The sequence below is a fragment of the Pyrus communis genome, chromosome 10, assembly GCF_963583255.1.
Source record: "Pyrus communis chromosome 10, drPyrComm1.1, whole genome shotgun sequence".
NCBI classification, from domain to species: Eukaryota; Viridiplantae; Streptophyta; class Magnoliopsida; order Rosales; family Rosaceae; genus Pyrus; species Pyrus communis.
The window spans coordinates 9019758-9040953 of record NC_084812.1 but is presented as its reverse complement, the minus strand read 5'-3'; the positions used below and the strand labels follow the sequence as shown (position 1 = coordinate 9040953).

At 37.0% G+C, this 21196-nt stretch overlaps 4 protein-coding genes across 4 annotated transcripts; 1 reads left to right on the top strand and 3 right to left on the bottom strand.

Moving 5' to 3' along the window:
• The first annotated feature begins 1333 nt into the window (after positions 1 to 1333).
• Positions 1334 to 3318, top strand: LOC137747590 (anthocyanidin 3-O-glucosyltransferase 5-like). The gene is made up of 2 exons (XM_068487724.1): positions 1334 to 1477; positions 1790 to 3318. The coding sequence occupies exon 2, from the start codon at positions 1804 to 1806 to the stop codon at positions 3241 to 3243; it is 1440 nt and encodes a 479-aa protein (XP_068343825.1). The 5' UTR covers positions 1334 to 1477; positions 1790 to 1803; the 3' UTR covers positions 3244 to 3318.
• A 3130-nt stretch (positions 3319 to 6448) lies between these two features.
• On the bottom strand, positions 6449 to 12210 carry LOC137746768 (aminopeptidase P1-like). Its single transcript, XM_068486773.1, has 16 exons — positions 12013 to 12210; positions 11713 to 11776; positions 11459 to 11598; positions 11006 to 11290; positions 10788 to 10910; positions 10171 to 10446; positions 9972 to 10058; positions 9740 to 9807; positions 9380 to 9446; positions 8940 to 9074; positions 8733 to 8813; positions 8044 to 8098; positions 7845 to 7949; positions 7667 to 7738; positions 7208 to 7332; positions 6449 to 6862 (listed from the first exon to the last, which is right to left on the bottom strand). Exons 1-16 carry the CDS (start codon positions 12103 to 12105, stop codon positions 6701 to 6703), a joined length of 1938 nt encoding a protein of 645 aa, XP_068342874.1. The 5' UTR covers positions 12106 to 12210; the 3' UTR covers positions 6449 to 6700.
• Positions 12211 to 13125: 915 nt separating this feature from the next.
• Positions 13126 to 14951, bottom strand: LOC137747704 (probable NAD(P)H dehydrogenase (quinone) FQR1-like 2). The gene is made up of 2 exons (XM_068487864.1): positions 14257 to 14951; positions 13126 to 13619 (listed from the first exon to the last, which is right to left on the bottom strand). The coding sequence occupies exons 1-2, from the start codon at positions 14817 to 14819 to the stop codon at positions 13397 to 13399; spliced, it is 786 nt and encodes a 261-aa protein (XP_068343965.1). The 5' UTR covers positions 14820 to 14951; the 3' UTR covers positions 13126 to 13396.
• Positions 14952 to 17293: 2342 nt separating this feature from the next.
• LOC137747275 (uncharacterized) lies at positions 17294 to 19631 on the bottom strand. The gene is made up of 6 exons (XM_068487352.1): positions 19523 to 19631; positions 18618 to 18666; positions 18488 to 18506; positions 17951 to 18028; positions 17749 to 17853; positions 17294 to 17584 (listed from the first exon to the last, which is right to left on the bottom strand). The coding sequence occupies exons 2-6, from the start codon at positions 18620 to 18622 to the stop codon at positions 17468 to 17470; spliced, it is 324 nt and encodes a 107-aa protein (XP_068343453.1). The 5' UTR covers positions 18623 to 18666; positions 19523 to 19631; the 3' UTR covers positions 17294 to 17467.
• Between the last annotated feature and the right edge of the window lie 1565 nt (positions 19632 to 21196).

Here is a 21196-nt window from a genome sequence, read left to right as displayed (position 1 = left end):
CCACATTAGGGATACTAAATTTTAAACTAAATTTGTAAATCAAATGATGTGTCACCAATAGAAAATAAGTATGTTAATCAATAGTTAAGTAATAATCTAATTATCACCAACTATGTCATTTGATTTGCAAAATTTGATCTCCTAACATTATTCTTTTGAAAGAACTAAAAAATGCAACAGCCTTTTCACTTTCACGAAAACTCAAGGGCAGTCCTAGAGTAATGATTTATCCCTTTGCTGGTGAAGGCAATAATATGTATAACTTAAAAAAGAGAAATGCTAAAGAGAACTTTTTAAAAGGAAGGCTATTCATGAATTTTCATCACATTATATTTTTGACATAATTGTCGTGTTAATATTATAAAGTATCGTGCAAGAAAATGAGATATCAGAGAGTTCATGAATAGTCTCACTTTGAGAGAGTCTCATTCATTTGTAATATGAGTCATTTTAAATTTGATTATCACCAAAAATGAATTCAAAACAAATTATTATTGTCAACATTATCAAATTAGCTGCGACTGACTTTCCATAGAACATGGCAACTAAAAGATTATTGGGCTGCTCCAAAAATATTTCAACCACTCAAACGTTAGTCCAAAAATCAAATCAAGTTAGATACCAAGACCTACTTACATGGATGTATATGTATGACCAACTTATTTGAGTGAATGTCTTTAAAATGCTAGTTATTTTTGTGATTGATAGCATGAGAGACAAATTTAGACAAAAATAATCACTTATTGGGTTCATCCCGCACACTAGGCACTCTTGTTTTAATTTTAAGCTTTAATTTGTTCGTACTTACACATCACATTCACCTTTGGCTTCGCCACCCTTCGTAGTGTCAGCCATCATGCCTTAACTTCAGTATCCACGTGGGTATCCAGGTTGGGGTGTGAGTCGTTTAATAACCATTTCGTGTTTATTTTTTGTTTTTACTTTTTTTAAAACTAAAAACTAAAATCTTGTTTGGTAGCTACTTTTAGTTTTTAGTTTAAAAAAAAATGAAAACTGAAAACCAAAAAATGGAATCTCAAGGCCAAATTTTGAAACCTAAGAAAGCAGTTTTCAGTTTTTGTTTCTTTGGAAACTAAAATTTGAAAGTAGTTACCAAACAAGATTTTAGTTTAAAAAAAATGAAAAACAAAAGTTGAAAACGAAATTGTTATCAAATTTCCTAGCAGCTCCTAAATTTTTAGTTGACACTCATTCATTTTTCCGATTAAACGAAAAGAAAAAAAAAATCTCTCTCCTAACAACATGTTTGTATTAGTTAAAAAACGTATATTATACTTGAAAATATGGACCCATGACAAGTCCAAACTATTGACTAACCAAATAAAATTTAAGAGACTCTTCTACGCCCAGAGAGTTAAAACAAGACTTTGGCCTTCATCTTCTACTCTTCCTCTTCGACCTCTCCGCAGCCACTCTGCCCAGACACCCCCTCGCACACGCACAAGCACCTTACAAGGTATTCACTTTTTCTTAACTGTTCGATTTCTCTCTTTCTGTTGTATGAAATAGGCAGTAATATTCTTTAATTTGAAGGTTTTTGGTATCATATGTAAGATTCAATATGGAAAAATTAAATTAGAAATTTAGGGTTTTAGTGTGAGATCAAATTATCATGTACCGTCGAATTAAATTAGTGCGTCTGCCGTCACACCTAGTTCAATATTGTCTCTACCACTTAATTCCTTACAAACTTGGCTTACTTGTTGCACTTATTGTTCTTTCTTTGAGAATTTGAGTCTCTATCTCTCAACCTCCTCTGAAAGTCTAGGTCCAGCGGAGATCATGAGCTCCAAGCAACATGCAGCCATTCTCTGCGGCCCGGGAATGGGGCACCTTATTCCCGTCCTCGAGCTAGGAAAACGGCTCGTCACGCACCTAAACTTTGCGGTCACAATCTTCATCTCCCCGTCTTCCGAGGCGGAACTCAAGGCAGCCACGTCCACAAAAATATTGGACATCGTCCAACTCCCACGCCCGGACATTTCTGGCCTCGTGGGCCCGGACACCTCAGTCACTACAAACCTGGTCGTAATGATGCGAGAGCTACGACATGAGTTCCGGTCAGCCGTACGTGCCATGAAGTTCACCCCGACCATGCTTATCGTGGACCTGTTCGGCACCGAATCGTTTCCCATTGCCGAGGAGCTAGGGATTCCAAAGTACTTGTTCTTTGCTTCCAATGCATGGTTTTTCTCGTTCTTGATTTGCTCTCTGACATTCGACAAGGAAGTCGAAGGAAACTTCGTTGACCACAAAGAGCCGTTGAAGATCCCAGGTTGTAGGGAGTTCCGTCCGCAGCTCGATGTCTTTGATGTTATGTTGTACCGGACCAACCAGCAATACCATGATTTTGTTGGGATAGCAAGCCGGATCCCTAAGTGTAGTGATGGGATCTTGCTAAACACCTGGGAGGAGTTAGAGCCCACTACCCTTGCGGCGCTTAGAGATGAGAACTTGTTGGGCCAGCACTTGACAGTGCCGGTTTATCCAATTGGGCCCATAATAAGGCCTAATGATTTGTCATGTTCAAAGGGAAAGGTGTTTGATTGGCTAGACAAGCAACCTAGTGAGTCCGTAATTTTCGTGTCGTTTGGTAGTGGTGGGGCTTTGTCGCACGAGCAAATGACTGAGATTGCTTGGGGTTTGGAGTTCAGCCAACAACGATTCATTTGGGTGATACGCGCTCCCACCACAACAACTGCGGATGCGGCCTATTTTACGGCTGACTGTGATAATGAAGACCTGTTGAAGTACTTGCCTGAAGGGTTTGTTGATCGAACCAAGGACCTTGGGCTTGTTATTCCTTTGTGGGCCCCACAAGTTGAGATTTTGGCCCATCCATCGGTCGGAGGATTTTTGTCGCATTGTGGTTGGAGCTCAACTCTAGAGAGCCTAACCAATGGAGTGCCTATGATTGTTTGGCCGCTTCATGCGGAGCAGAGGCCGAACGCCACACTGTTGACAGAAGAGTTCAAAGTGGCAGTGCGGTCGAAGATACCGCCGTGGAAGAAAATGGTGGATGGAAAAGAGATAGAGAAAATGGTGAGGATGATTATGGAGGACCAAAAAGGCTTTGTTTTGAGGGAAAGAATGAAGAAGCTAAAAGAAAGTGCCGCACAGGCTTTGGAAGAAGGGGGTTCATCTCGTAATGCTCTTTCTCAATTTGCAAAGCATGGCGAGTCGATGCACATGAAGCTTGCCAATGTTAATGTCCGAAACTGATTTGGAGGCATTCTCTTGTTACTTAATCATCTCAATAATGCTCCCGAACGTGAATTCATCTTGTTTTATGTTCTTGTTGTATTTGGAGTTGCTTTTAGCGTTATGATAAATAAAGAATTTTAATGAACAACCTTACTAATTAAATGGCTTTTCTTGTTAAAGAATAAGAACCACTCTTGAGGGGGAACTTGATGCTCTCTTGGCAAACAATGACCGATTCCAAACCATAAGAAAAATTCCGTTTTATGTGACAAATGCATTTTTACATACGGTCTAGTTGATTGCCGGATTGGTGCCAACAAGATAAGGTGTGTGCAAGTTGTGACGACTATGACAACTCAATGCAACACAATGTTTTTTAGGGCTGTATTGTCACTCGAAAAAACATTAGTCATTCCTTCTTAATTTAAAGCATAAAAAAAAATTATGTGATTGACTTGTTGAGGCAAAACCACTGTGAATTTGTTTTCTTCTGTCAAAACAAAAAGCAACACCAAAATAAAATGTGCACAATGCTACAGCTACGCTCATCGTTGCTCCATTCTTTTCTAGGCTTAAGTTTAAATAAAGTGTGCACATAATATGTAGGATTTAACGAGGCAACTCCCACTATTGGAAAAATCTTTGGACTCTCATGCCAAAACAAACACTAAGATAAATGAGTACAATAAGACTTGCAAAACTCATTAACTAGACGTACATACTAGTAGACAGTTTTATCTCCATATTTTACTACTTATCTCAATAATGCTTCCAAGCATTATTTCATCTTGTCTTGTATTCTTGTTGTATTTGGGGTTGCTTTTAGCGTTACGATAAATAAGAAGTTTAATTAAGGTATCAAATTTAATTGAACAACCTTACTATTAAAATGGCATTTCTTGTTAAAGAATAAGGACCACTCTTGAGGGGAAACTTTTGGCAAACAATGACCAATTCCAAATCACAAGAAAAAAATGCGTTATATACAAAAAATGCGTTTTTGCATAAGGTCTGGTTAATAATTGTGTTGGTGCCAACAAGATAAGTTGTGTGCAAGCTATGACAACTATGACAACTCAATGCAACTGATCAGTTGGCACTTGGACACCTTTTAAAATATAGAGACAATCACAAGATGTCAACAAACTCTCTGAATTGGCTAAGCAAGTGAGGGATCAACAAGCAACGCCAACTTTGGAGTAAACATATTGTTTACCAAAAAAAAAAAAAGGAGTACGTGAACAAATAACTTAAATAGTATAAAAATGTTGGCTGAATCTTTCAGTTTTAACGAATAGCGACAAATTTTGGTTTGTGATAGAATTTGTGCTATTCTATCAATCTTCATTTTATTATGAATTTGAAAACAGGTTGTAAGTTTAAGTTCAATGAACGATAATAATTAATGTAACATCTTTCGAGATGTTTATAAAGTATTTGAATCTAACGGAAGAATTAACGCAAAATCGAGTGCAATGGCGTTCTAAGATTCATACAGCCAAGTCCAATTAGTGAAATAAAAATATGTTTGTTTCAAGATGCTTTTGTTTTGGGATTTTTTTTTTTTTTTTTTTTTACTGCAAATGAAATTCTACATTAATTCATGCCAAGGAGAAAGAAAAAAGTTTGAAACCAAACACAAAATTAAAAATGAAACCCTAACACCAAGACAATTCTCCCCTTACGTTTTAAGGTACTTTTCTTGTTGGCTTTTAAATTGGTAAGCTTAATGTTTTTTAATTCTATTGCGAACATATGGGCAACAAGGAGAAGATCTAGATCCAATCATCTAAGTGATGGGTTTCAACGTGCAGTGAGAAGACAGTCAAGCCTTAATGGTGAGCTACCAAGCAGGAGGAATAACGTGTTCATGACAGGAGAAACACATAACAATGCAAGATTAACGGTATTTCAAGTTAATTATGTGCTTTTATGTCCTAAAATCAGAACATGTAATCGCTGTTAATTCTAAGAATGCAGAATGATTTGGTTTAAGGTTTATTAGTCGAAATGCCTCTTGAAACTACCGTTGAGTCTCAGTTTACCCCTTGAAACTAGTTTTGTTGCACTTTACCCCCTAAAACTGATATTTTCAACTTTTTTGTCTCACTTTACCCACTTCCGTTAGTGGACTGTTAAATTTAAGGGTATTTTAGACATTTCAATTTTTACACATTTATTTACCCACACTAAACAAGTCTCAATTTTATTTTTGACAACTCTAATTCAAATGCATAAATTTTGGGCATTTTAAAAAGTAAATTATTCAATCAATAGAAAATTTTCAAGCAACAAAATCATTGTATTAACCAAAATAAGGGTTACATTTGTTCGTAAAGTCATTTCACTTGCAAGACATCCATGTATTGGTTCAAAACTTTGCAATTGAAAAATATTCATTACTACAAAATCATTATACCATTAAGCTATCCTATCCAAAATACTTCCCAAACCAAAAAAATCAATTAAAGAAAATGTGCACAGTTTGAACAAGCTCATGCCTAGTGGAATCAGTGCTCAACAAATGTGAAATTTTTTGTTTCAAAATGTGCACATTTTCTTTAAAATGATTTTTTTTTGGTTTGGGAAGTATTTTGGATAGGAATAGGATAGCTTAATGGTACACTGGTTTTGTTGTAATGAATATTATTCAATTGCAAAGTTTCGAGCCAATACATGAATGTCTTGCAAGTGAAATGACTCTACGAACAAATGTAACCCTTATTTTGGTTGATACAATGATTTTGTTGCTCGGAATTTTTCTATTGATTGAATAATTTATTTTTAAAACTACCCAAAATTTATGCGTTTGTATTAGAGTTGTCAAAAATAAAATTGAGACTTGTTTAGTGTGGGGTCTAGAGGTAAACAATGTGCAAAAACTGAAATGTCTAAAATACCCTTAAATTTAACAGTCCATTAACAGAAGTGGATAAAATGAGTCAAAAATGTTGAAAATGTCGACAAAGTGAGACAAAACTAGTTTCAATGGGTAAATTGAGACGCAATGACAGTTTCAGAGAGCATTTCGACTAATAAGCCTTCGGTTTAATTACTCGTATTGGGCAAGCAGCTATGAGTGAGGAGAGGGTCTTCGTTCAATGCACTGCCCAAATTGGCAAGACTACGAGAGACCAACGCCCTACGCCGGAAGGTTGAGACTGCGTGCAGATAGGGCTTGAGGCATGCACAAATAACGAATCGTAAAGGCTAACAGTCCAGAGAATCGAATCATCGGTGTCATAGGTCCGATTTCTCGGTAACATTGCATAGTAGGAATGCATTATCGATGTTTAAACAACGAAGACTTCGAAAAAAAGGTAGCAAGTTTCCAAATAAACGATCATAAAAACAGATGGCACACGAGATACTACTGATCTCGAGATACAATATACATTTTTATTCATTACTGAGTCAATATGCACATTCAGAAAGCTCGCTTTTCTCTCGGAGAGAAACGAAGGAGGGATGCAGCTCACACGCTTATGGGTTCAGTGGCTTTTTTCAGCCATGCCTTCTCAGATTCATCCAAGTATGGAGCCAGAATGTCCCTACATTTGGAATGGTAGGTGTTGAGCCATTCCAGTTCTTCAGGTACTAAAAGACTCAAGTCGATCAACTTTCTCTGGTATGGTGCCTGGAAAGAGAATAAAACCGAGAAAATTTTAGATCAGCTCCTGTGTTCTTTCTGGAAAATTCCACAATATCGATTTGGAAATTGATCAACCCAGTATAAGTCTCTGTCGTTTCTGGACAATTACACGATATCTTGCTCTATAATCGATAAATTGAGGGAGAAAGTGTTGTGGTAACATAAATGCCAAGCCGCTGTGCGACTAAGTTAACTCGTGTACAAATTAAGTTCATGTCCAATGTTTTATGTGCAAGTCATTTGATCCAATCGAAAAGAAAAAGAAAAGTCACGCATAGCATGGAAATCGAACTATTTAATAGTAAGGAAAGTAGCAAATTGGGCACTTACCCATGTTATATGCTCAAATTGCAAGTAACCCTTGTCACCAAAGTTGAACTTTGTATCAGCTTCGTTGATTACAAGCACGTTCTCCAATCTTATACCAAATTTCCCGTCCTCGTAGTATCCAGGTTCTGAAAAGTGCAGTTCTACAGTCAGTCTAAAGGGTACTTACAAGTCACATAGTCCCATTCAAGAAGCTACTAACAACTCCCATTCGTCGACACTCAAAACAATTCATAGATGCATGCCCTAACCAAGTATGACTAATAAGTTGTCAGCATGAGCAATGCATGAACAACATAAGATAAGAGATAGTCAACATAACATACAATATCAATCATGATTCCTGATGCGTGGCTATCCTCCAGTATGCGGGATTGAATTCTTTGTTGAGTTTGAGAAAGGTTTTATACAAGTGTAAAACAAAATAAATAATAATGAGTAATTGTATACACTGATACTAACCATCTGTTACAGTCATGGAAACTTGCAGTGGGACATTTCGAGCATGTGGTCTGAAACTAATTAAATGTGGACCTGCTCAACCAGTGCAAATGGAAGGAAGAATCGAAAATTCATTAATAAGCTCAAATTAAACACTACATTGGAGAGTAAAGAATGAGCAGTTCTCGTTAATATTTACCTTCATGAACATTTAGATAAGACCCAACCCCATGACCAGTACCATGTCGATAATCAAGACCACTCTTCCACAAAGGAACTCGAGCAAGAATGTCAAGCGCATTTCCTGTAAAAAGTTAACGATGAAAATGTATTCAACTAAGACATGCTTACACTTGAAATATCTGATTAAAAAGGAAAAAAAGACAAGCATGAAATACCATTGGTTCCATTCGGAAATCGAGCATTCCCGAGACCTAAATGACCCTTGAGGACCTGCACAATATGCAGCACATCACGCTACTTCATATAACCCTAAAATGAGGATTGGCTTGAAGGAATTTTGGGATAACAGTCTACGTATGTAGGACATAAAGGACTCAACTGTTGTGGATCTAAATTATGTAATCCAGAGAGTAAAAATTAAGAACATGAAAATAATGAAATCCCATTGTGAATCTAAATTCATTTAACTCGTTCATTATCGGTTAAATCTAAGGGTCCATTTTGATGGATGGATATAACATGGGGATTTGGAATTGAGTTTCGAGCGTAAAAGGCTAATGTAGATAGTACTGCTTCATTTGTGGTTATTTTATGCCATGGTAAACTGAAATCTTTTCAAATAGTAATAAGCTTGAGGAAGGCAGCGTAAATAATGAGTCAAAAACTACAAAAAGTTCGTAGCAGTAGTATACGTTGAATGGTGATGAAGGTCAGTGGGAGTGGATACAAGGGCTACGGTGGTTATAAACTGTAGGTGTGGTGACAATGGATCATGAGTAACAGAATACGGGGATGAATAGGTACAAGATTTTGGCAATTCAAAGCATAACAAAACAGAGTTAGAACAACAGTGTTCAAATTAGGATGAGTTCAACAACCAAATAACAAAACAAAAAGAACTTACTGCCGTATAGCATGCTTTCTCATGAGCTGAAGGTTTTCCAAAATGAACCGTCCGTGTTATGTCAGTTGTTCCATCAAGATACTGCAACCATGTCATCAACATTACCAATTGAAAGAACAGAAGCATCATGAGTAAGTGAGTATGCTAGAACATAAATGCATGAAATTGGTTGGCAATTTTTTATCAGCCAAATGAAAGTTGACAAACCTGTGCCCCAGAGTCAAAAAGATAGATGCTGTCTGGATCAAACTCAGCACAAGTTTCTGCTTCCGGTGAATAATGAATGATTGCCGCATTTGGGCCAACAGACGAAATAGTCGGGAAACTCAAACCTCTAAAGTTCTGCAAATATAACAGAATAAGAAATTCCTATCATGTAAAGCAAACTAAACATGCATGGAGGTAGATAAGCACACAAGTAAACATCTGGTAATAAATTGAACTGCATATTTCATTTTTCTGTAACCGCTTGTTGCAAATATTCTGAGGTGTGGAAGAGAAAAAGTTTTACAGTCAGAACCATGACTGCAAATATACCAAATAGAAAGAACACAGGATCAAGAAATATATATGAGGGGTCAGCACATTTGCATCAAAGGAATTTCGCTACTATCATGTTGGATTTTCGTATTAAAAGTTCACACTACCTCTTTTGATGCTCGAAACCCCTCCAGCTTATCACTTACAGTCACCTCGGTTAGCTTTGCAGTTTTCCTGTCATAGTTCATTCAATTCAATCAACACATGAACATATAATAGAATAAAAAAAATGGTGCCACTCAGCATATATTCAGCAATCAAAACATTAAATTAAGCATAGAACAGTATAAGGCATCAACTGTACGAAAGTTCAAAGAATGGATGATCACTAACTGCAATTGGACAAAAACAGTTCTTTGTGTGATTTTCACATCTTACTTACACATAAAACGTTTCTATATCAAGATCATGATGCATCTCATCCACATGGTGAGAGGTATGAAATTCAACAAGGAACTCAAACTTACGTTTGGTTTTTCTTATCTGTTGCCTCCCCCTCCAAAAAGAAGCCGGAAGCCCCATATATCTCCTGCGCCTGCATTTTTTTCATACAAGATCAAGCATTAGTTCAGGCCTTTCATATTGTTGCAAATCTAGGGAACTAAACGCATCAAAATCTGGAAAACATATAGGAAATCAGAAAATAATATTGTTTAGAATATTTAAAGATATTAAGATACCATAGGTGTCACAATTTACCTGCTTATCCAACCATACAAGATATTGCACAACAGCTACTCCATCTCGGATATGAGCTTTCCTTAACCCTTCCAACTCGACCGGGTTCTAAGATTTTAGAGCAATCAGTTGACAAGAAAAAATGAATTGAATAAAATCACTGGCACAACCATCAGAAACAATATGCTATCTCCATAAGATAGGAAGTGTAGCATGCTACCTTTAGAGCTTTTGCTAGGGCCAAAGGCGACGGCTGCAAGATAACTTTTTCGGGGTTTAGTCTTGAATACAAAGCATAACAGCATGAACCAGGGTCAGCCCATATGAGGTCATTATCTGTTTCTTCTGCTTTGTTTCCACCATTAGGCTTTTCAGCTTCGGTTCCTTTAACTGTACATGAAGGTTTGAGCTGATTAGATGCAAGCAAGGCAACATCTGAGCTCACTGCTTTATAGTCCCGAACTTCGATGCCATTTTCTTCCAAGTAAGAGTTTACCTGCATATCGAGTGAATTTGTCAGATGTGTCTACTAAACCGATTATCTGCTCATGCTCACTCTTGCATTATAACATGGAAAAAAGGACATATGAAAAAAGAAATGGAGGACATCGTAATTTAGTCCAAAGGGTATAATCACTGTTATCAGTAATCGGACACACAAATTGGTGAAGGCTAATAGTAAATACATCTATTAATACTGGTGGCTTGACAACTTCAAGCAATACTCACTGTCTTAAGAAGGTTGCTTAATAAGATTAAGATTAAGATTAAGATGGTGATGTGTGTATTATGTATGATAATAATGTTAACTGTGTATGATACAATGATTTAACTAACCTCAGAGGAAACCTTCCTTTTGTCCACATAAAGGAAAGCCGAGTTGGATGTCATGATAGCAAATGCATGAACAACTGGATTGTAGGCAACATCAGTGCCCCGAATATTATACAACCAAGCAACCTGCAGAATAGCAATTAAATCGTGATACCGAATGACAAATTCAAAATAGAGTAAAAGTACGAGGCCACTTGAAGCAACACACCGAACCAACTAACCTCATCAAGCGCTGAGATGATTATACCACGAGCATTCTCTCGTACGATTTTTTCTGTTAAATTCTTCAACTTATCCGCAACAGAACGACCAGCATATTCCAAAGGATGTACAATGACGGGATTAATTTCTGTGGGAGGCTGATTTTTCCAAACTTCGTCTACCAAATTTGTGGAAGTCTGAACCAACTTCTGTCGTTTCTTGGCAAAGGCACACTCCCATAGTTGCGCGGTGTTTATTGACACGCACCAAGGATCAATACCAATGGCTGAATCTTGAGGTAGATTCTAACGAAAACAAATCACAAAATTCACTTAATACAGAGTCCAATATGAATGCATAAAGTGGCTGAAACTCGTAATTTAATGTCAATGCCGATGCAAAAAGGTTACAGGCTACGGAATATACAACATTGAAAATAATCGTAGGATTTACTCAAAGAAGCAGTGACTCACATCTGCCATCCAGACATCGACGGCCGGGTCTTCTCCCATTCGCATAAGCTGCCACTGGTCACTGAGTTCTTGCGTTGCCTGCAAAAAGTACCGACCATCCGTCCATAGCCGTGCTTCGTTCTTTGTTATTAATGCCAGACCTGAACAAAATTCAACACAGAAGTTCAGCACGACAACATTAAAAGCTTCAAAATTCAACTGAAAGCAATCAAAATTTAAACAGCAACATCCTCAAACAACATGACAATACTAACCAGCACTCCCGGTGAAGCCGGAAACGAACTCACGCCGTTTGTCTCGTTCCGAAACATACTCACTCTGCAATTACAACATAAAATCCCAACACAAAAATCACTCCCAACATCCTTAAAAAGAAATAATAATAATAATAATAAAAAACACAGAATTTACAAATTACAATCGAAAAGTTCCAATCTTGATCCAGGAACAGAAAACATGAGTAAAATCGAAAATTTGCGGATACAAGATTTAATGGAAACAACGTTAATATCGAGTGACAGGGGCACAATTGAAATTGACAGATTGAGACAGACCTGGTGATAGTCTTCGGAAGGAACGACCAAGGCGTCGAGAGGCGGAGAGTGGGACACCATTAGAGACCTCAGAGCACTGAGAGTGTCCGCCATATCTGCTTTTCGGCGACCAACTTGGAATCGTCGAAGAAACGAGGAGAGAGTGAAAGCGAGAGTGAATTGAATGCGAGAGTGAATGTGAATATATGTAAGCTTCACAAGCAAAAGCTTCCGACTTTAAAACGATATAATTCGTTGGAGTGTGTGTTGTGAGTTTCCGGAAATGTCCTTGTCGCTTCCCCATCGGTCGTTGAAAATTAATAATTATACATTGTTTTGTCGCTAGGGGTGGGGTTAAACATGTCATTACGTGGAAAAAGCTTGCGTAAAACTACATTATTCGCTCTAGTGGTTATATTCGCTTGAGTTTGACGCAGGAATTGGAATCCTGGTTGGAAAGATACAGGAAATTTCCACAAAATTACTATTTCTGTTTTTTTATCGGAGAATATTTAATCTAATCGAAATTACAAAGAAAGAGTATCGAACTTTACAGGTAAGGAATTGTATTGTTTAAGCCAACTTCATTACTACTAGGTTATCAATAAAGTTAGAATCAACGTATTTTGATCAACTATCGTAAAGTACACTACTGAACTAGGTTAGATTATATCGTTGCTAAGGTTTTGGTTTTGTGCCAAAGGTCGAGCTTGCATTGTGTTTGGTGCCCTACCCAATACCTTTTTATATTATATTTTCTTGAGAGGACGTTCGCTCTTTATCAAAGAGATGACACGGCAATGACACGGTGTGCTTTGCTCGATCAGGAGTGGCCTACATAGACTTTTGTTGGTCGATTGCCCGAGAAATGGGACATGGAAATGCGCTGGCAGTTGAGAGAGTATCATATTTGCATCTGCTGTCATCAACTGCAGATGTCTATGCCATCTTTGTCCGAAAATCGAATAACGACTCGCACTTATCCGACGCAGTCATGGTTAGATTTTCTCTACACCAAGAAAATCCCACATTGATGATTGCTATAGGGTGCAGATTGCAGACGTTACGCAAGAAAAGTTGACTGCTTTTTCACTGCAATATTACTTCTACTCGATTCAACGATTCATCATCACGGATAGTAAAGAAAACGAACTTTATTGATATACCAAGTTCTAACTGAATTACATGTTTTCGAAATGAAAGTATAAAAAATGACACACCCAACACATTCACAAATTATTTGACAGAATCAGGCAGAACAAATCTAAAACCTTTACAGTGTTTTCTGAACAGAAAAGAACTCAGAAATGAAAGAAAATAAAGAACAATCGCAGAAGGAATACATTCAGATGGACAAACAGAAACGAAAATGATAGCGGAGAATGATACTAGGTCTGGAAATCGTTTATCCAAGCTTCTTGACTACTGATGCCATATACTTCCCCTGATGCTCCGCAAGGGCCAACTCAGTTTCACTTGGCCCTCTTGTGCCGTCGCCAGCAAAGACACCGGCACCATATGGAGAACCCCCTCGTACAGAGTCCATCTTAAACATGCTAGCTCCAAAAGTATACCCAACAGGAACAAACAGCATTCCATGGTGTGCTAACTGGGTGATTGCCGTCCATCTGCAATAAATAAAAGAACACAAGTCTCACTAAATTTTCTCATCAATTTACATCAACCTTTCGAGGTTTTCATCCAAAACCATAGCAGTAACTTTATCCGAATGATGGATGCGATACTAATATACCAAGGGTAAGAAGTTACAAGGTGCTTCTGATTCAGATTGTTTGAGACAGACTACACAAAACGAAGATAATCATACGCAATCTTTGTGCAACCTAGAGTGTGTCAATTTCCTCTAAAACATATTTGCCAGTTCAACCTGATAAATTTACGCACGTTAATCCTGAAACACAAGGACATGCCATTTCTTCAAATGCATATTGGAAAGATTGCTACCTTAAAAACCAAATCTTTACTAATCCGATTTCGAATTAAACAATAATCTCACAAACTCAAAAACTACCATCCATAATACTTGAAAATTTCATGTCAATTTCGCAGCAAAAACCCGATGAACCTTCATTTGGCCAACAATAATCTCCATTAATCTTCACAAATTATCAATTAAGAAGCATAAAAACCCAATTTTGCAAACCATATAAGAAAACCAACCAAACAATTCAGTTCCCAATTCAAATTCATAACTTCTTGAATTAAAAAGAACAAGTTAGAATTGAGAAATGCTGCAAAGCTTACAGAGTGGTTTCTTGGCCGCCGCCTTGAGTCCCGGTACTGACAAAAAACCCACCAGGCTTCCCAGCCAGGGTCTGCTCCTTCCACAGCTGCCCCGTCGAGTCGAAAAACGCCTTCATCTGCGCCGCCATGCTCCCGAACCTCGTCGGAAACCCAAACAAAACCCCGTCCGCAGCCACCAACTCCGCCGCAGAAATCTCTGGAATTTCAGGGTCCTTCGGCGGCGCCTTCATAGCCTCCAAAACCTCAGCCGGCAGGGTCTCGGGCACCCGGCACAGCACCCCCTCCGCCCCCTCCACGCCGTCAACCCCCTTCTTCATCCGCCGCGCCAGCCCCTCCACGTGCCCGTACATCGAGTAGAACACTATGAATATCCTCAATTTCGGAACCCCGTCGGGATTCGGTTGCGACTGGGCGACGACAACGTCGTCATTTGGCTTGGCAGCGGAATTTGGATTGCCATCAGTGGAAATCGGCGCCGCGGAGGCATGGCTGGCGGCGTCGGGATTTCTGTCGCCGGAGGGGACTTTCTTCTTGCTTGGGAAGCAGCCCCCGCCTTTCCCCATCGAGAATAACGATATTCCTCAACGCGGATAAGAGGTATTAGCACCGGAATCCAAAGATTTGACTTTTTGAGCCTTTCAGTTGGGGCGCAGAGTCCAGAGCTTCGTTTGTTCCAAGCTGTAAAGCCGGCCAACTTCAGGATTCTTGTACTTGGATGCAGTCCAATCACTATATGTATCTACGTGTATACATCTGAATAAATTGTGCTCTGAAAAGACACGTGTCGAGTTGAGGACAAAATGGCGTCTCATCTATTTTTCATGAAATTTTCTAGACCGAACTTTGGAGAATTTATTGGAGGCAGATGTTTTTCTTTCTGTTTGGATGCCTTCCCATTTCCTTTTATTTTTGTACAATAAGTCACGTCAATATTTTATACTAATTTTTTTTTATAGAGATAATAAGACAAAAAGCAATAAGAATATAAAATATTGACTTAACTTAACCGTGACCGTACAAATAGGAGGGGATGAGAAGGGCACCCCAAACAAGAGGGTAGACAATCTGCCCTCCAAATTTATTTGGTGAGTTCGTTACGTCAGCCACGACGTATGATTTTACGTATTATAATATAGATACATTTAGAATTGAAAACATGGACATTTGATAACCATTTTTAGTTTTTAAAATATGAAAATTGAAAGTCCAATTTTTGAAACGCATGAAATTAAGAGTTGTTTAATAATTGTTTTGTTTTCACTCAAAATGAAAATCTTGTTTGATTATTACTTTCTGTCTTCAGTTTTGAAAAAATGAAAAACGGAAAACTATTTTCTTTCGAGCCTTTAAATAGTCATTTCATCTTCATATTTCAGTTTTCTTTTCATTCACTATTTTGAAAATTGAAATCTTATTTGGTATACTTTTATTTTTTAATTTCTTAAAAATTGACATTTTTTGGTTTTTCAGTACTGAAATTGAAATGGTTATCCAACAGCCCTTTTCAGGTTTTGGTTTTTAGTTTTCAATTGAAAATAAAATGGTTATCAAACAACTTCTTAATAAAAACATGTAAAGTTGTTACATCGAGAAGTTATTAGATTGATTAGTGAATAATATAATCCTTCTTTTAAAAAAAAAGAACAATTAATGGAAAATCACAGTTATCCATCCCTTCCGAGAGTCGGAAATAAGTGAATAATATAATAGATATATGAATATTTATTAATTTATAAGTATTGTACAATTTATTTATTTATTTTTATTATAAAGATACATGTGTCTTATAAAATAAAAAAAAAGTAAAGATACATTATCTTTTAGGGTTTTTAAACTTTTAAGGTAATTTAAAAGGATAAACAATTTAGTAATACGGTTTAGTGGTATTCTCTTCACTTGTAAATGGGATGTCTTAAATTCGATTATCATTAAAGGTGAGTTTGAACCACATTATTGCTAGCTGATTGTGAGGCTACGCCCACCCCTCTCTTTAGTGTAGATAATATCATTTGTTCAAAAAAAAGAACAAGAGGATCAAGCCACTTATTACTACGGTCTAGTGGTATGCCTATTCACTTGTAAGTGAGATGTTTTAGGTTCAATTCTTGCCAAATACAAATTTGAACCACACTAGTGCTAGTCCATTACAAGGCTTAGTTTATCCTCTCCTCTTAATGTAGATAATATCATTTATTCCAAAAGATATGGCAGTTCGAAATGTTTTATTTTACAAGTTAAGACTAGAAAATTTTATTATTAAACCGAGGTCATTATCTCATCCAACATTTTTTTTGTCGAGATTTTACTGTAGATTGATAAACTATATGGTTGTATGACGATCATACTCCAAACTAACTGGATATTTATTTTATTATTAATTTGAAAAGTTGTGAGGAAATGAGGTTAAGGGAGTTTGGAATTAAGCACAAAAGCATTAGCTTTGCTTTAGCCAGTCATCATTCTAAATGAACGACCTACGAGCCACTGTCACTATAATAAATCGTTAAATATGTCGTTTAATTAGATATATACATTGACGTGTATTAGCAAGTGATTTAACTGACATAGATAAATTATTGTTGGAAGAAGCCAAAAGGCAAGTTGAGAATAAATGAATAAATAAAAAATAAAAAGGAATGGACAAAATAAAGAAAAATAAATCTTCAATTATTTAAGATAAGGTCCTTTAAAACAGCGAAGAAATTTTCAGGCCGGAAACCTAATGCAGACGAGGACAGAAAACAAATTCATCGACAGAGTTGAAGCCATTCGATCAACGGGTTCACAATTATACTAGGATAAATTCAATTCAATAACACCTAAATCTTATCCCATTAAATAGAGTCGGCTGACTAGGATAAAAAGAGCCGCTCGGCAATTTTACCTGTCGGAAAAAAGCCGTCAGGCTACAAAGGGATCTTGGCTTGCACACTGTAATTCAAGATATTACTAGCATGAAGTCCAAACACCTGTCAATTGAAATTCAGAGTCAAATCAAGTTAACTTTTGATCAAGAACTATCCGACACCGGAAGGGATACTCTAAAGAGTGCCTGTCAATTGAAATTCACAAACAGATCCAAATGAAGTTATACATCACTGGAAAGTTGCTCTACGAAGTGCATTTCAAACTCCCGACGATAGTACTTCTACAATTTTCAGCACATAATCTACATCTACAAGTCATTAGAATTGTGTGCTGGGTTTACACCTCACTTGGGATTCCTAAGAACAATGATAACCGAGTCCCCACGGAGAAACATCTTGCTGATGAACCTATCCTTGTTAACCGGTTGCGCCTTTTTCTTGCCTTTTCCAGTCTTTGGCACCTGCATAGACAAATAAACGACCAAAAAAAAAAAAAAAACGAATATGTAATGATTGATGATTGATGATTGATGATTGATGGTTGATGGTTGATGATCAACAACCACAGGGCCACAGGCTGTATCCCAATGAAATCAAAACGCAAAAGAACGAACAAGGAAAATACCTCAGTCCACATCTCCCTGACATTTTCCAGAACCATGTTGCAATGCCTGTCGAATGCTCTCACACGGCCAAGAAGCTTTCGGTTGTTACGGCAATTGATGAGCACCTGTTTGCACAACAGGAACCAATTGAATAAGAATACTTGCCCTTGATCTGTAAAGCCTTTCCGGACAAAGAATAATAAGATTCTCAGAAAGCATTACCTGAGTATTATTTTTGACACTCATCATAAGGACAGAAAGTGGCCCTGTATTGAATTCCTCTTCCTCGTTCTTGGCACCCTACAGCATTCAGGTTAGATAAGCATCTTCACAAATTGAGGATCCGAATAAGAATAAATATGCGGAATTAGTGGTTTCAGAGCTGACCAGGAAAAGACACATGAGACCATGAATATAGCAAAAGAGGTCACTAAAGAAACCCGCACAGACATTCAAGCCATAACACAATTACAAATGACAATTTCATTTGATAATTACTTGTGTGCTAATACATTGAACCAAAAATTGACTAATTGATATGCAACAAGATTCTGGACTCGAACAGTTTCCATGAAATACCATCAAAGTGATGTCACGAGAATCATTCCATACTCACAGATGCAAAACCATCAGATATTGCCAACCACGTACAAAGTTGCAAATTCCATATCCAAATGCAATAAAACACATAACATTTAACGGTGCAAAGAGAGACACAACAAAGATGCACTAAATAAGCTCAAAAGCAATATAACTTACATCTTCCTCCATTGGTCGGCTGTGAAAAGAGGGAGATAAACACAAAACCAAAGAAAGAGGAAAACTTATTAGTACTTCATTAAAGAAAAGCTAAGAAGAATTTCCATTGACACATCATACTAATCATTACCTCATCTCGAACAGAGGTTTTTGGGAAGTTCTTAATCCAAAAGCTGAACCTGGCAAGGAACAAGATATATCAAGTTAACTGGCACCAAGTAAAAGCTGAACGACAGACACTACTAATACTAATCATCAAAATGCCAACAGCATTTTCGAAGTCTACAATAGCAATTACTAAATAAGATCTCGTAAATTCGGTGCATGTTTCATGCCAAATCCAAAACTAAAATGCAACAATGTAAATCAGCATTAAGAAAGCAAAAATAAGGTGGACCGCGTTTGATGATTCAGTTCAAACAAATATTAGTACATTTATAATGGCCATACCAGGGAGAACCAAATTTGATCAGAAAGATCAAATCATTTTCATGAATAAGAACAAAAGGAGACTAACATCGACAAAAGACAATTTATAATATGATACAGATGAAAATTAAAAAATTCTTGTTAGAATGCTCAGGTCAGATCTCCAGATTATAAACACTAGGAAGCTCGAAAGAACAAAACTTATATCCGAATCGCCATTAGAAGCAAGAGAAGTTCTTTTACGCAACTTCGATACTGAAAAAACGGTAACTAAACTGAAAATCCACCAATTCAGGTTTTCAAAAATTGAAATCTGGCATGCTGGATAATTTCAATGTTTCCCTGGTTGAATTACACTCCTTACTACCAAATTGTACAAAATAAATTTAGAAAAATAAATTAAATAAAATTAATCACATCAAACTCTAATTATACCTAATATTTGCAAGTATATTTATAATCCAACGAAGATCGAAAATCTTCAAGTAAGGAGAAAACGAACAGATATTCATAAAATCAACGACAAATCATAAAAAGTACATGTAAGTCCCTAAATCCGACAAAATTATGATAAAACTAAGCAGTTTTACTGGATATAGATCTTACCTTGTCGAAAGCGACGAGAGAGAAGATCTGCACGATGCGGCTGGTACTCTGCCTTCGAACCGAGTCACAGTTAGGGTTCTTGGTTTAAGTTTACGAAAGCGCCTGATGAAAGGCGGCATATGGCGGCTTGGGTTTTCAAAATGTTAAGTTTGTAAAAGCCCGCACTACAAAACCCAAATCGGTTTATTCTTAGAAGGCCCAATCAGACACCCAAACTTTGAAAACCCAAGTAAAATGACCAAAATTGATTTTTGGTTTTCACCTTTTTTTTTTTTTTTTTTTTTTTTTTTTAACTTTCAAAATAATAAAGAACTGCTATGTTATATGTCATATCAATTTTTTTTTTTTTGTTCAATCAACATGTGTTATAGAAGTTGATGTTAACAAGTTTTGATTAGAATTTCAAGTGGAAAGTGAGTAAAGGTCTGAAATTCCCAATTCAAATTCGAACTCTTACGGATGTGTTTTTTGGGGTTATTGGCTATTTCTTAGCGTACCGTTTGTCTCGGGACCAAAAGTAAGTTGCTACCCAGTGTATGGTGGGATATCTACTCTACTATTAAAAATGAAAAAACAAATTGGGATAGGTTGTAGTGGTACTCTTGAGAATAATATCTTGAGCAACAACAATTAGGGTTCGAAACAATTTGTGTTAGGGAATGTCTTGAATTGACTAACTTTAATTAGTCCAATTTTTTATCGAAGAACGATACTTCTACAATTCTATTTACAATTAGTCCACAGTCTAGTGGTATTCCTCCTCACTTGGAAGTAAAAGGTTTTAGGTTCAAATTTCGTAGATGGCAAATTCGATACCAAATTAGGCTGCCCATTGTGTGGCCTATCCGAACTCCCTCTCCCCCTTAATGTAAAAATATCGATGTATTTAAATTACAATTAGTCATATGTTGTACCTTTACTAAATGCTCTCTCTATGTATACGTTCGACTATGTGCTTCAGACATGCAAAAATGGTTAGAACTTAGAACTGTAGAGTTTTAATCAGTTCACATGCCCATGCCCACCAAGTTTTAAATTATTCTAACCATTACATCAACAAAACTTGGCAATTTGCAAAAGAAAATTGGGTGCTCAATGCGCACATCGAATATGTGGGTGCACATTCATAAAAAAAATACCATCAAACTGAACGAACACCTTTAGTTTTAGCGAGCCAGCTTGTTTGCATGCTTAAAAATGAAGCATCACACATCAAACGGAGGAGGATTCTCTCCCCTCCCAATTTCTCTCCTCTTCTCTTTCCTTCTATTTGAACGGTTACAGTTTAACCACGTCAACATTTTATATTGATTTTTTTATATAAACAATAAGATAAAAAATAATATGTGAAAAGAGGAGAGAAGGGAATGAGAACAGGAGGGGAGATAATCTTACTCTGCATCAAACACATATCAGCAGTGGATGTCCGATTTTTCCCACTGTTTGTACAGTAACTGTGGTCTTTGGTGTGAGAAAGTCATTGATGTTCAACAAGTGGCCTGTTGATCCATGGCCTTAGCCCAGTTTTCTACTAGCTAGTATCTTATATTTCCACCCCCACCTTTACTGAATATTCTCTCTCTTCACATTCCTTGAATACCTTTTGCATTAACAATCTTCCCACCCACAAGATTATATTTCACCCCTCTCATCTATATGTTATCTTTTTCTCAA